Source organism: Lactuca saligna, chromosome 4 (assembly GCF_052625555.1).
Source record: "Lactuca saligna cultivar CGN05327 chromosome 4, ASM5262555v1, whole genome shotgun sequence".
NCBI lineage: Eukaryota > Viridiplantae > Streptophyta > Magnoliopsida > Asterales > Asteraceae > Lactuca > Lactuca saligna.
Window position 1 is genome coordinate 257296343 of NC_136420.1, and position 16617 is coordinate 257312959.

Consider the following 16617-nt stretch of genomic DNA (forward strand, 5'->3'; position numbering starts at 1 on the left):
TTTACAAACCTTGTTTTCCTGTCCTGAGGCAATAAAGCCCTCAGGTTGCTCCATATAAATTTCTTCTTTCAACTCCCCATTTAGGAAAGCAGTTTTCACATCCATTTGATGAACTTGCAGATTTCTAATAGCTGCAATGGCAAGAACTAATCTAATGGATGTTATCCGCGTTATCGATGAATACTTATCAAAGTAATCTAGACCTTCCTTTTTGTCTATAACCTTTTATTACTAGTCTTGCCTTATATTTATCAATATTGCCATCATGTTTCATCTTTCTCTTAAAAATCTAACGGTAACCTAATGGCTTGCTACCCGGAGGCCGATCCACTAGTTCCCATGTATGATTTTGTAAGATAGATTCTACCTCATTTTTTATGGCTTCTTTCCATTGAGGTCCCCCAAAGAAGTAACCGCCTCTTTGTAGGTTTTAGGTTCACTTTTCACCACATAAGTGTAAAATTTATCACCAAATGATTTTTCAATTCTAGCCCTCTTACTTCTTCTGAGTTCTATCTCTTCTTCCTCGGGTTGAGCTTGTTCTTACTCTTGAACAACTTCACTGTTTGGTAAAGATAAGATTTCAACCTCCTTGTTCAAACAAGGAAATACATCTTCAAAGAATGAAACATTCCTTGATTCCATTATGGTATTCTTGTGTATTTCAGGATTCTTAGAATCATGCACAAGGAAACGATAAGCACTACTACTTTGTGCATACCGAATGAATACACAAATAAGCAAAACTAGAACTTTCATTATTCATTTTGTTTGTCACCATTACATTCAATTTGAACATGTCATTCAAGGCATATCCTTTTTCCACAAACATACCATTTTTGGACAAAACAAACTTGTCCGAATCAAACACTAGCTTAAAACCAAATTGGTTCAACAAACCACCTGACACTAGATTATTGTGTTTGAAACAGCCAAGAGGCTGCGGAGAGCTCAGCCTACTCAAAATCCAGCAGGAATGGTTCTTGTTGACAGACCAGCTGAAGGAACTCGTGTGGCATCTTGTTCTTGTTGTTGGCTCTTGCTATTGTGTTATTTAAAAGTAGGAAATGTTTTTAATAGCTTGTTATTTAAAATATCAAATTTTTGTAAATGGTTTGGTTTTATATCTTATACTTATGCTACAGGTTAATTTACATAATTTAGATGACATGTATAAAATAACAAGTTTTAATACTCAAGAAGTTAGGTACCCGAAACCGAAACCGGTTCCAATTTTCTAGGAACCGATGTAGGCGGTTCTGGTTCCAATACCAAAAACTTAAGAACCACTGGTTCAGGGAGCAGTTCCAGTTTCAACCAAAATAAAAAGGTACTCGGTTATGCTCGTCTCTAAATAATACAACACTATAATTATTAAATTAAATATATTAAAGTTAAATGGGTTTCCAGCTTAAAAATGTTTAACCAAGTTGTTAATTTTAGCCAACTATTTATTAAAAAAGGTAACACTTAACATAAATGGTTGAAAATGTCAATCAACTTGCTAAATTTAGATTGGTGGGGTTTGTTTGGCAGGTTAAATAATGGATTTTTATCTCCATATTATCTATGCCACATGACCGGATTCAGTTTGAATGGTTTCTCTATTTAAAAGACAATGTTACTTTAACGATATATTACGCAAAAAAAACTTTGACGGGTAAATCGTGGAAAAAAAAAAAAAAAAAAAAAAAAAAAAAAAAAAAAAAAAAATTGTTGTCCTGTATCATTTTCCCCCTAAAGTCTAAAGAGAACAATGTATCAGCAAAAACAAACTTCCTACCTGTTCTCTGTACAAGTTGATCAAAACTCCTTTAATGTATATCACAAAGTGACTAAAATAATACATACATCAACTGATACAAACTACCAAACAGCCAATCGGCCTAATGTACAATTTCAAATACATAACGTACAACAATTCCCCATCACTGTGTGCTCAGTTCACCATCTTCTTTTATCGCCATCTCAACGCTAAAACTCCTGCCATCTGTCGAGACAGTCGACCCTGCCTGAATCTCTTTAAACATCGCCATAACTTGAATCATCGTCGGTCGTTTCCATGGCCGATCTTCTAAACACGCACAAGCAACCCCCAAATGCTGTAAAAGCTCAATTTCTAAACCCGGATCTTCCCTCAACAAATCCGGGTCAAAAACATCACTAAGTTTAAGCTTCGCATGTTGTTTCACCCACCCAACCAAATTATTATTATCCCCAAAATCCGGTGAATCTGTTGGCTGTTTTCCGGTCAATAACTCGAGCAAAACCACCCCAAAACTATAAACATCACCTTTCGTGGAACACCGGAAACTTTGGTAGTATTCCGGTGGGACATACCCCGGTGTTCCCGCCAATGTGCTCACGCTTAAATGCGTGTCCATGGCACTCATATGGCGGGCCATCCCGAAATCAGACACCCGGGCCTCGAGGTTTTCGTCTAGCAAAACATTGCTAGATTTCATGTCGCGGTGTATGATATGTGGGATGCAATTGTGATGTAGGAAAGCTAACCCGCGGGCCGACCCGATCGCGATCTTTCTCCTTGTGGGCCAGTCTAATTTGATCCCGGGTTTTGATCGGTTTTGTAAAACCATGTCTAAGCTTCCGAATTTCATGTACTCGTATACTAATAACCGTTCGTCTCCGACTTTACAATACCCTAGTAACGGTACGAGGTTACGGTGTTTGATTTTTCCGATTGTTTCCATTTCGGCCATGAATTCGCGGTCGCCTTGACCGCTTACGTTGATTAGTTTCTTGATGGCGACTGTGGTCCCGTCTTTTAACTCGGCCCTGTACACGTCACCGAACCCGCCGGACCCGATTAGGGTTTCGTCGTGGAACCCGTTTGTGGCGGCCAGGAGGTCAGCGAACGTGAGCTTTTTTAGCGGCTTTTCAAATGCCGCGAGGCTTATGCTTAAAGCCTCGCGGTTGGTTGTGAGCCGCCACGCGCCGCTCTTCTGGCCGCCAGATAACGAGTTTCCGCCACCTTCGGTGGCGGAATCCGAGTCTCTGGCGCTCTTTTGTAGGTGTTTCTTGATCTCCACCCCCACCATCACCACCGCGAAGATGCAGAAGATGGAGAACGACAACCCCATCGCGATACTTCCGGCGAGGGAGACTTGTCGCCTGTTCCGGCCACCGGAACCGGCGGCTAAAGGTGGCTTGCACTGGGGTAAAGGATACCCGCATAAGCCGGAGTTATTTAAGAAACTTTTTTGGGGGAATGTATCGAATGGGGTTGATTCGGGTATCAATCCGGAAAGGTTGTTGTTTGATAAATCGACCTCACCGAGCAATGTGAGACTCGTTAACGAATTCGGGATTGATCCGTTGAGATAATTATATGATAAATCAAGGATCGCAACGTTTTTTAAACTCCCGAGTGCTTGAGGGATTGAACCAGTGAGATTGTTATGACCTAAATTCAATATGAAGAGATAGAACATTGCCCCAAGCTCCATGGGGATGTTGCCATGAAGATTATTGTGGGAAAGATCAAGAAACATCATCGATCCATTATGGTTAAATGTTGGCTCAGTGATTCCTTTGTAAACCCTAGTGAAATTACATGGATGTCGCTTTGACATCCTACCCAGATCGTCTTCTCGAATCCCACCAAATTCCAGTAAATTTCCGGCACCATGGCATTGGCTGCTCCCGTCGTTCTTTATGTAAACATACGGTTTTCCGGTGAGATAAGCATCAGCAATTTGGCCGGATTGTTTGAACAAATCAGGTGGGATTGTCCCGGATAATTCATTGGTGTTGAGATCTAACCAAATTAAGCTCTTACAATCGCCAAGTTCTGACGGAATGTTACCTGAGAAGGAGTTGTTCCCGAGCTTTAGAATGGCTAGATTTGATAAACTACCAAGGGACGCCGGAATCTCGCCGGATAGTTTATTGTTTGAAAGAGAAATCCAGTTGAGATTGGTGCAGTTGCTCAGCGTCGGTGGGATTGACCCAATTAAATAATTGAAATCAAGAATGAGATTCTGGAGAGGTTGAATGTACATGAGTTCTTGTGGGATTTCACCTTCCAATTCGTTGAACCAGATAATCAAATCTTGAAGCTTCGATAAGTACCTGAAACTTGAAGGGATTTCTCCGGTGAGATAATTGAAGCTCAGGTCAAGAGAAACCAGTTGAGAACAGTTGCTGAGAGTTGAAGGTATTGGACTCGTGAACCAATTGTTTTGAAGGTACAACTCCTTTAAGCTTGTAGTTGTACCTTGACATAATCCAGAAGGGATTCCGCCGGAGATTTTGTTGGAACTCAAATCTAAAGTCTCCAAATTGGTCATTTTTGAGAAAGATTCCGGCAAGAAACCGATGAAATCATTGAAAGATAACACCAGTGTCTTCAAGTTACTAATTTCCAAAAGGGTTTCAATGGGTAGCTCACCGGAGAAATTATTTCGGGAGAAATCAAGTAGTTGAAGCGAAGAACATGATTTCAAGCCGTCGGGAACGGCGCCGGAAAGGTTGTTACCGGAAACATTCAGTTCAACGAGCATTGGGCATAGATTGAGGAGGTGTGGAGGAACCCTACCTTGGAAATGATTGGTGGCTAGATACAGAAACTGGAGGCTCCCGTCCACCGGAAAAGATGGTAACTCGCCGTCGAACTGGTTCTGAGTGAGATTAAGGAAGCTGAGACGTTTGCAAGACGATAAAGAACCAGATATGTCACCGGAAAACTTGTTGGATGATAAATCTAGATACTGTAAACTCGAGCAATCACGAAATGAAAGAAACCCAGATGAGAAATTGTTTGCAGACAGATCTAAGTACTCTAAGTTGGGGCAATCGAACTCCGGCAACTCTCCGGCGACTTTGTTTCCTTTTATAGACAAATGTCGAAGCTCCCCACACCCATTTGATAGGATCCACTGGACAACATTTGGTTTCCCCCATGAAATCCGATTGTAAGAAAGATCAATAACCTGAATAGAAAGCCCAATCGGTTTCAACACGCCATTGAAATCGATCGAGTTTCTTGACAAGTTCAGAGAGCTGAGCTTCGGGCACGCCGTCAACGATGAAGCCTCGAAAAACGAGCCGGAAACACCATTTTCAGCCAAATCAATGGCGACGAGATCTCGACTACACTGAGATCTCGAACTCCAAACCAAAGAACCAGTAAGATTACAGTTCTTAAGAACCAAGGTTTCAAGATTTGGAAGTGTCATCAAATTCGAAGAAACTAAACGGAAATCGGAGCTCAAATCAGTCCCACTAAGATCTATAGACGAAACTCTTGAGTTTTTGCACGAAACACCACTGAAATTACACGGGTGGTTTCCAGACACCCAATTCGTCAAAAGATTTGGCTTTTTAAGCAAAGATTTGAACGATAAGAGCTGGTGAGATTCATCAACGTCACCATGAACACAAACTAGAGAGAGAAACAAGATAAAAACAAAACTAAATCTGTTAAAGCTATAAACTTGCATCATCTTCAGGTTGCAGTTTGTAACATGTTGGGTGTTCTTGATTATCAGAAGATTAAGAGTATAAGTGATCAACTTCAATTATTTCAATTTGCACAAAGCCAATAGCTTTAGAGAGAGAAAATAGGATTGGGTTTTAGAGAGAGAGAAGAATAGTCAAACACAAGAATAAATTTAGGAGGAGGGAAGGGCGTGGACACAGTTGGTGCTCACATGCCATGTGACCCATCTTCAGTTTTGCATGGAGATCGATGATGTGAGAAAGAAAACCCTGAAAGTACAACATCAACAGCATAACTTACAAGTCATGGAAGCATCATCGCATTGAAAAAGGAGTTTATATTAAAATAATTTGAGGTTTATTGTTCTGTAATCTTCCTCAAAGTAAGATTTCCAGACACAAGAATACAAATGCACAAAAAGTGGAAGTGTGCAACTTCAGTAAAACACTGTACAAGTCTAGCTTTATGTTTGGGAAACATGATTAAGTAGAATTTGTTGTGTTCCCTTTCATTTTCTCAAGATTGTTAAATTAAATGATAAAAAAGTACAAAGCTCATTTCACAAAGTACGAATGTATTATACAAAATTAACCTGTACATTGCACTCTACAAAATTTACGAATATAACATAAAAAATTTAGGGTTTTCTCCCTCAAAAGCAGTATTTGGAAATCCACAAATACCAAATCTAGAGGAGAGTACACCTCTCAAACACACAAAATTTAAAACATCCATATTTAAAGATAGAATCCGTATAAATATAACATGAAAAGTTAAAAAGGAAGGTACAAGTCCAAAAACATAGAGTACAACAGAGGAAAGTGTAAAAGCATTGGGAAAATGGAATAATGATAAAATAAATAAAAAGGCAGTGAGTTTGTCACTCTAGGTTTCCGTGTACGTGTGACCATGGATAGATCCATCCACAATCGCTATCATACTTTATTGAGATTCCATGCTACCCTTTCAATTAATTGTTTTTATCCTCCATCTTCATAAATCCTCATTTAACTAAGATTCATAAAAGCATTGATTATACAACTTCGTGCTAATTTTTTTTTTTAATCGGCAAATAGGAGGCTATGTATCAAAGAAAAACATGTTAAAGGAGCTAGGAATACAACTTCGTGTTCAATCAATTTGATATCTAAATGTTTTATTTACGAGTTTTCTGGCTTTTATGTTTATAAAATTTTCTATTGCTATAAAAATATCTATAAGTTGGACATTAGTAATGCATATATACTGTTTTTTACATGTAAAGTTTTTAGATTTATGTTTTTCATTTTATCTATGTTTAGTAACTAGCAACCAATACTATGGTTACACAATTAGAAATGCGTTTTAATTGGAAATATATGTATGTATAATTTGCAAAACCACTATTTATAGTAGAATCCGGCCTATTTATATTTTATAGTTTTATAGACAGTGTCGGTTCTGAAGATTCAAATGTCCATGACGAGATGGATAAAAAAGATTCTTAGGCTTTAATGTGTAACGAATTAAATTACATAAACTTTTTTTTATTAAAATGACGATAAACTTTATAGCAATAAACAAAGCAAAATCATAGTATTTTAATGAGTAATTACATATCCTAATAGCTAATCGACGATCCGTGAAGCTCTCCTAGCATTCTTGATTGCAAATTGGTTGATCAACTCTTCATAATCTATACTTTCTAAGATTTCGTTCTCGATAGATATCATTGCCAAACCGCTAAGTCTTTCTTGTGTCATCGTGGAGCGTAAGTAAGATTTCACAAACTTCAATTTTGAAAACTCATTTCTGCAAATGCAACCGTTACTAGAATAGTCAATAATATTCTATATGCAATGCTTGCATTTAGGAAATAATCAAGTTCTTTCAAAAACTTCGAAACATCTATAATGTTGCTAAATTCATTGGTTTCCAATATTTCAAATAATTTCAACTTCGTATAAAGTTCATCGGCATCAATATTCGATCTTTCTTCAAACTTGAGTGCTTTTTCAAGACGATGACAATACGATTTAAGATCTTTATCTTCAATTCCCCTCAAATTACATGGAAATAAAAAATCAAAATACTTTTTCATACTCTTTGAATTGTTCAAATCTTGTCTCAAGATAAGAAATAGCTTGATCAACAATGAATAAGAAATAATTGACTCTAAAATTCTCTTCAGGTGTAAATGAAACTTCTTCGCTGGTTGAAATCTCATCAAACCTTTTTTTCCTTTCAATCAAATGCTTTTGTAGAAATATTGGATCAATACCCATTTCAATAGCAATCTCCTTAGCTTCAACAATCGCTTTTGAAAAGCCAGTTTCTCTATAATCTTTGAAGTACCCAATCAATTTGTTTATTTCTGTAATAGCATTATCAAGATGCATATCCTTTGATTGTAACTTCTTACTCACAAAATTCACATGGTTTAGTACTTCATATCAAATAACAGTTGATACCAAAAATTCAAAGTCACCAAGTTCTTTTTCTGCTAGTGAAGTTGCTTCACTTGCAATTGCAGCATCATTATTCTTTTTCTCTAACTTGAAGTAAAGCTTCATGTACATCCACAAGTTGAAGTGTAATAGCCTTTACGCTCTCAACCCGACTTTCCCAACGAGTTTGACACAATGACTTAAGACTCCAAGCTTTAACATTATCTTTCAAAAATTTCCACCTCTTAGTAGAATTTGCAAAGATAGTATAAATGCGTTTGATGAATCCAAAAAAGTTCTTTCCTTTAACACACTTGTTAGCCATATCACATAATGTTAGATTAAGAGAATGACAACCACAAGGAGTGTAAAATGCTCTAGGATTTATATCTAAAAATCTCTTTTGCACTCCTCGATGTTCTCCTTTCATATTTGCTCCATTATCATAGCCTTGACCATGCATATCATCAATTTCAAGACCAAGAGACTTTAACTCATCAAGTGTAATATCAAATAGTCCTTTTCCAGAGGTATCATCAACATTCAAAAAACTCCTCGATAGTAACAGAATTATATGATAAAGTTAAATACCTCACTATTATATTCATCTGTTCCTGGTGACTTGAATCGGGAGTACAATCAAGTATGATTGAGTAGTACTTTGCTTCCTTTATCTTATTGATAAGTTCTTTTTTAATTTCTTGAGCTAGCAAAGATATCAGTTCGTTTTGGATTAAGTGGCCAAGATAATACACATGAAGCCCATCACTTGTGATCCGTCGCACATGCTCTTTGATAATCGGGTCAAACTCTTCCAACATTTCAATGACACCCAAATAATCTCTGTTACCTATGAAATACAAATAACAAATAAGAAGTGAAATCAGTCATAATAATTAACAAAAAGGTATTTGGTGGGATTAGAACAAAAAATTACAATTTATAGTTACCTTTATTATACAACTTTTCATTGGATCCACAAAATGCTAAATTATGTTTAGCAAGAAACTTCATTACTGCAATGATTCTCAAAAGGACTTGTTTCCAGTAATCTCTTTCTTTCTTGAGTTTCTCGTATTGAACTTTATCAATTGTTTCATTTAAGTTCAATCTTTTATGCATATCAAACCACTTATTCCTATTTGTAAGATGATCCAATGAAATTTCGTGTTCTTTAACCCTAGTAGTAACATGGTGCCAATCTGCATAACTTTCACCATCTAATTTACCTTTTGAAATCCATTTTCTAAACACTTTACAACAGAAACAAAATACTCTATCTAACTCTTTTGAATATAATAGTCATTCTCTATCACACTTCTCCAAATTTGGTAAAGTTCTTGTATATAAAGCTGTAGAAAAACGTCTACCAAATTTATCGTAAGGACCATACATAATACTATTATCTCTTTTAGGGCCTTTCTGGACCAAAAGTTTAATCTCCTCATAATTAAGTTTTTCCCACCTTCTTGGATCATATATATCAACAAGCTCTTTAACGGACTCTTGCTCTTCTGCCTCTTCTACTTCTATATGCTCTTGCTCTTCAACATGCTCTTCAATGTGCTCTTCAATGTGCTCTTCAACATGCTCTTCAATAGGTTGTCTATGGATAAACTTATCTAGAGCACCAGTGTTAGCCTTTCTCTTTTCTTCATCCAGTTTTCTTTTTTTACGTTTTTGACTACTGTATGGTTGTTTAGACTTCACCTGTACAATTTTACAAACAATAAACATAATTTGATTCTTTAAACACTATGGTTTCTGAATTCTAAATTTCTAATAAACAATTATACAATAAACATAATCTCATAATTTAATTTATGTTTCTAATTATCTAATTCAAAATCATTCATTGATTTCATTCAACATTGTGAATCATCAAATCAGATTTCAATATGATAATATGACATAACGACAATACAACATAGTGATAAACAATTAAAAGTTCATGAATAACATTCAAAAATCTAAAAAAATAAAAACTTAAAGATAAACAATCAAACAATTACACAATTAAACATAACATGAATCTCAAAAATTGATAATACATTTAACTGATTCAAGTATGCAATTGAATTGAGAATTATAATTTACAAACTCATAATCCTTAATTCCTTACTCATCATTCCTTAATTTCTCATAATCTATTACATTAACAGGACCAAAAATCAAGAATGAAGAATCATTGTCCTTGATAAAGTGATAACAGGAATACATGATAAATCATAAATGGATAATCGTCTACTTGTCTAAGACTCTAATCGACCCTCACCTAGAATATGTTGTATTCAATGGAGGATAGACGATTTGAAAGATAGTCGTTGATTGTTGCACGTTGTGTCAATGTTGTTGATGTACTGCCCTTCCGTTTCCCTGTCCTGATTCCACTGATTTGTATTTGTTGATTGATTCAATCGACTTTTTTTATTAACGAAAACAAACAAGATGAATCGATAATGTATTGAATGAACGATCGATTGTTGTTGTCTTCGCTAATTCGCTTTGAAGCTGATTTCCGAATCTAAAATTCCGATGATGTTGGATGGACTGCTTGGGGCTAAAGTGCTGAACCGATATACTATTAAAAAAAACTTTTGGGCCCCTTCAAATTTTGGGCCCTGTTCCATTGCCCATGTGGCACCAGCCCTAAACCGGGCTTGTTTATAGATAAAAATGCATTTTTGGAATGATTTCTTAAAAGAGAGAAGTTTGTATAAAAATAGAGAAATTAAATATCATTGTACTTTTTATTCCTATAAATATTTCTACCCAATTAAATAGTAACATATGTAAGATTTAATATTCATTTAATGAAATTTAATTATATTTTAATATACTAATATAACACATATCATCATTTAACTGGGTAGGAGTATTGGTATGAACAAAAAGTAAAAAGATATTTAATTTCTCATAAAAATATATATAAGAAAATTATAAAATTTAATTTTCTACAAAATTAGTAATTTTATATAATATATAAAATAACTAAGTTAATGAATAAATAGAATCTATAGAAAAATGTTTTAACAAAGTTATAAAAAATGACGTAAAAGATTAGAAAACCAATTTTTATAAAACACATGCTTAAAAATGAAAAGGTTTGAAAAGTTGCAAAATTGTATTTTTCCCGAAACAAAATTGTAAAAGTATTTCTAAAAAACAAAGGTATAAGAACAATACTTTCTAAAGAATGTTATATATATATATATATATATATATATATATATATATATATATATATATATATATATATATATATATATATATATATATATATATATATATATATATATATATTAGGTATAAAGTTCATATATTACATGAGTTAAATAAAAAATAAATAAATATAAATGTTTAAATATTTAAGAACTTTGAATTTATAAAAAAATAAGAAAAATAATGAATTATTAAAATTGATTTTATAAATAAAAAAAATAAACTAATGAGCTTTAGTTTGAAATTTTGAAATAAGAATGTAAGTTCATGAATGAAATTGATATTCATTTATTATTATATTTATTGTAATTATTACATTAAAGTATTATGTGAAATTTATAATAAAAATTAAAAAAGATAAAAAAATAAAAAAACTCATTAAATGACATGTGGAAAAGAAATTAATTCAAAATAACAATAAAATGACATTTGGCAATTTGAATTAGAGTGTGACATGTGGCAACAAAAAGCTTCATTTATTAGAGTACTAGGCGAATGCCCACGCGTTGCGCAGAAACACCTATATAGTTGAAGTCTTTACAAATATATGATTTTTTGAATATAACAATAACTTTGTTGTTAAATTTGATATAATAATTTGTATATACTAAATTGATATAATATATTGATTATTTTGAATTATATGATAATATATACATTTATTATAACTTCATAATCTCAATCGTTTGAATGACTTCTACCCGCGAGTTACACATGAATAAAATTAAATATAATATATGATTTGATGTTATTTATGGTTTTTTTTATTGTTAATTAATTTTTTAAAATTTATTTGCTTAATGTTTTAATCACTATCATTATAATTATTTAAAACTTCAAACATTGTTTTTTTATTTTAAAGCTAACAATATAATCATTTATATAGAGTTGTTTTTAACTATTGTTATTGTAAGTTATTTTAAGCTACTTATTTAGAAATTTTTAACGATTATAAAAATATATTTAAGAAATATTTTAGTTAAATTGAAATTACAATTTAGTTTTTGTTTTTATCACTACAATTTATCACTTTTAACTATTTACAAAATATTCTTTAGTTTTTTTAAATGGAACTGAAATTTATATTTGAGTTGACATTGTAATGCGCAGAAACACCTATATAGTTGAAATCTTTACAAATATATATATTTTAAAATATAACACCATTGTTGTTGTTAAATTTGATATAATAATTCGAATATTAATTTGATATAATATATTGATTATTTTGAATTATATGATAATATATAAATCTATCATAATGTCATAATCTTAATCGTTTAAATGTCTTCTACTCGCGAGTTACACATCAATAAAAATAAATATTATATATGGTTTAATATTATTTATAGTTGTTATTTTTAACTAATTTTTTAAAATATATTTGTTTAATGTTTTAATTTCTATCATTATAATTATTTAAAACATCAAATATTATTTTTTGATTTTAAAGGTAACAATATAATCATTTATATAGAGTTATTTTTAACTATTGTTATTATAAGTTATTTTAAGCTACTTATTTGAAATTTTTTAACGATTATATAAATATATTTAGGAAATATTTTAGTTAAACTGATATTACAATTTAGTTTTTTGCATTTATCACTATAATTTATCACTTTTAACTATTTACAAAATATTATTTGGTTTTTTTAGTGGAACTGAAATTTATATTTAAGTTGACACTATAATGTTATATTTAAATTAACAATTTAAGTACTTTGTCTAAACTTGTAACATCCGAAAAACACAGTCTGAAAATTTCGTTTAATTAAATAATAAAAACCATAGTCGATAAACCTCATATAAAAATCATAAGCAATGTATCTCAAAATATTATAACAACTGTCAAGTATATCAGAGTATAAACATCACAGGCTGAACAAATGGTGTGTACACTGCAATCTTCCCGAGCTCCTCCTTTGAAAACTGAGTACCTGAAACCAAAACTGAAAACTGTAAGCACGAAGCTTAGTGAGTCTCCCCAAACTACCACATACCATACAATAACATATAAAGCACATACTGGCCCTTGCCCATTGCATCGGACCGAAATCCGGAAACTGCATCGGACCAAAGTCCGGAAACTAACCAGGGTCTTGCCCTCTGCATCGGACCGAAGTCCGGAACTAACTGCATCGGACCGAAATCCGGAACTGACTGGGACCTTGTCCCCTGCATCGGACCGAAGTCTGGAAACTGACTGAGCATAACATAGCATAGTATAAACATATCAACTAACATAAGCACATACATTGCATACTGCATTGGACCGAAGTCCGGAACACATAACACAAAGACATGCTTGAATCAAAAAGACATCAAGCACACTGAACTACTGCATCGGACCAAAGTCCAGAACTACTGCTAACTAAACGGGTCAGCATTGTGGCCATAGACCCGTTCCTACTGGAAGGAAACTCACCTCATACTGTTGAAGTCCCGCAGACTCAATCCCACACTGCTAAAGTCCCGCAGACTCGACCCCAGCTGCTAGATGACAGATTCCCGATCTATCAACATCAAAATAACACCCAATTAATAATTAGGTTCCACTACATAACTATAAATACATACTTTGGATAGTTACTAAATTATCCCAAGCTTAGCTTACCCAAGCCCAAGGCCCATTTCATAGGCCCAAAGTCAACTAGGGATCAAAGCCCAACATATGGCCCAATTTTCCAAATTGGTCCCAAACCTTTACATGGGGTTCCCTTAAGGCCCAATTGTTCAGTCCAGTCCAACATGTCTCATTCTAAGGGCCTAATATCATACAACTATCTAGGCCCAACTATGGCCTAATTTTCCAAATTGGGCCCAATCCTTCATATGGGCCTTACCCTAAAGCCCAACTAATTACTCTAGTCCATTTGATTATTCTTGGATGACCTAATAATAAACCAATTACCAAAGTCCAATCGAAAGGCCCAACTCTTGGCCCAAGTGAAACTAAGGTTTCACATAAAATGACAATTAGGGTTAAGTGTTTCTCACTTAACCCATTAAAGGCTTAACCCACTAAGTACTTAATCCACTAAGGACTTAATTCATTAAGTCCATTATTGCTTAAATTAATTTCTGCCAATGATTATTATTTAATATTTCACTTATTAAATAATTCTCGTGTGCGTGTCCCGATAACTTCTCAAAATTAGGGTTTTCTCACTTAGCCCATTAAGGACTTAATCCATTAATTCCTTTACCCTACTAGATAAATGGCATGGAATAATTTAGGCTTAATTCACAATCCAATCCCAATGGCCCACAAGTAGGCCCAATAAGTCTAAGGCCCAAAACTCATAATTAGGGTTTTCCACCCAAACATGGCCCAATAGGCCCAAAATTAATCTTTAAACCCATTAGGGTTTTGGCTAGGTCCATTAGGGTTTCACTTGCGGGGCACCACCCACTATCACCTCGGGTAGTGGTGGTCTACGGCAGCACACGGTAGCGGCCACCACCTTACGGTGGTGGTTATCATTTTTTTTATTATTAACCAAAGATAATTACAATTACAATGTTTAATCCAAACATAAACACACACATACACATACACTAACTAACACACACACAACCACACCATGGTGGCCGACGATAGTGCTTGGTGGCGGTAGCTTTCTTGATCTATCCGACCAACAACCCAATCATACATCACTTAAATAACTCACATACGCCCTAACTGATTACAAAACAACCCTAGCCACCCACCTGGCAGCACATGGCGATGGCAGCCACCACCTCACGGTGGTGGCGGTGGTCAGTCCTTACAGATCACAAAATCTCCGGCAACAGCAAAACTGTGACGATACAACAAGAATAAGGGAGGTGGTGGCCTAGCCGTCGTCGAAGGGCAGCAGCAGCAGCACACTCAAGGCGGTGGTCACAACTTCTATTGGCGTCTGGGTTGCTCGTGACTAGATGATGGTTGGGCGACTCCGATGATGGCGGTTGATCTCCCACGTCCGACTTCATCCTCAACAACCACAGGAGGCGTGGCGGGTATCTTCGATTCCAACAACTATGGTGGTGCCGGAGATGGCGGAAATCACGGCATCAGCTCGCCGATCTCCAACTGATACGGATTTATTCGACTGGTCTCGGTGGTTCTTGTCGCTCACAGCATCACCGGAAGTAGATAGTGACTTGGTCAGATCGGAAAAGAACGAGGAGATGGAGATGGTGGCTACTTCACTCTTGGCGGCTGGAACCTTAGGTTTAGGGTTTGACATGGTGAGGGTGACGGGTTATATCCCCGATCACTTTAAATCTTTCACAAAATTACAACTCTGGTCCCTCCAACTTTAATTTAATTCGAATTAGATCAATATTTTACCTTTTTAACCCATGTCATCTAAAATATTTACAATTCAACTCTATATGTTACCATTTAGGCCCTAAGCCTCCAAAATCTCTTCAAATTAAGTCCCAATAGAATACAAAGTAGTCCCTTCCCTTATGATTATTTACAGAACCAATCTAAAACTTACACGTTTAGCCCCCGACTTCTAATATTGTAACAATTAACTCCTCGAGACCAACTCTTATTATAAACTATTGATTTTAGGGCTACTATCCATTCCTCAACTTTATCTATTTATTCATTTAATAAACGGGGTGTTACAAAACTGTTCAAAAATTGTAGTTTTAAACTGATAATGGTTTACATGCAACAACATTTTAAATCTAATAAATTAAGTATAATATGTTAAAATTTAAATACATAACTTTATAAATAGAAGTAAATATATTATTTTAAAATTGAAATTTAGTCTATTTATGATTACACTTTAGGTTTGATATTTATTTAACCTTATTAACCAACTTACAATCATTATTAGAAAGACACTACAATTTATCACTTTTAACTATTTATAAAATAATCTTTAGGTTGTTTAAGTTAAATGAAATTTATATTTAAGTTGAGCGTATAATGTTATATTTTAATTAATAATTGAAGTATTTTATACAAATTATTCAAAAGTTTACAATCATTATTAGAAAGACACTACAATTTATCACTTTTAACTATTTATAAAATAATCTTTGGGTTGTTTATGTTAAATAAAATTTATATTTAAATTGAGCCTATAATGTTATATTTTAATTAACAATTTAAGTATTTTATACAAATTGTTCAAAAATTATACCTTTAAAATGATAATGGTTTACATCTACCAATATATTAAAACTAATAAATTAAGTATAATATGTTAAAAGATAAAAAAAACGTAATTTTATAAGTAGAATTTATTATTTTAATATTGAAATTTAGTTTATATATGAATACACTTTAGATTTGATATTTATTTAACCTAATTACCAAATTATAAATATTATTATAAAGAAATTGAAAAGTCATAGGAGTTTTAAATGAATATGGTAAAAGGAAAAAAGAATGGGGGTTTCAAATGCATGAGATTCAAGAAAAAATGCTAGCTTTATAAGTATGTATGATATATATATATATATATATATATATATATATATATATATATATATATA

At 33.7% G+C, this 16617-nt stretch overlaps 2 protein-coding genes across 2 annotated transcripts; both read right to left on the bottom strand.

The window, feature by feature from the left end:
• Positions 1–1759: 1759 nt before the first annotated feature.
• Positions 1760–5748, bottom strand: LOC145043509 (systemin receptor SR160-like). The gene has a single exon (XM_078992192.1). It carries the CDS (start codon positions 5463–5465, stop codon positions 1929–1931), a length of 3537 nt encoding a protein of 1178 aa, XP_078848318.1. The 5' UTR covers positions 5466–5748; the 3' UTR covers positions 1760–1928.
• Positions 5749–7232: 1484 nt separating this feature from the next.
• On the bottom strand, positions 7233–15344 carry LOC145040601 (uncharacterized). Its single transcript, XM_078988509.1, has 10 exons — positions 15098–15344; positions 14824–14878; positions 9848–9857; positions 9204–9597; positions 8838–9116; positions 8548–8737; positions 8108–8438; positions 7912–8007; positions 7544–7857; positions 7233–7500 (listed from the first exon to the last, which is right to left on the bottom strand). The coding sequence occupies exons 1-10, from the start codon at positions 15342–15344 to the stop codon at positions 7233–7235; spliced, it is 2184 nt and encodes a 727-aa protein (XP_078844635.1).
• Positions 15345–16617: the final 1273 nt, after the last annotated feature.

Coding starts and splice junctions, on each gene's coding strand:
- LOC145043509 (XM_078992192.1), bottom strand. CDS start 5,465: ATGATGCAAGTTTATAGCTTTAACAGATTTAGTTTTGTTTTTATCTTG.
- LOC145040601 (XM_078988509.1), bottom strand. CDS start 15,344: ATGTCAAACCCTAAACCTAAGGTTCCAGCCGCCAAGAGTGAAGTAGCC. Junction 8,738..8,837: donor TGAAAAGTTGTATAATAAAG/GTAACTATAAAT, acceptor TGTATTTCATAG/GTAACAGAGATTATTTGGGT. Junction 8,008..8,107: donor GGAAATTTTTGAAAGATAAT/GTTAAAGCTTGG, acceptor ATGTACATGAAG/CTTTACTTCAAGTTAGAGAA.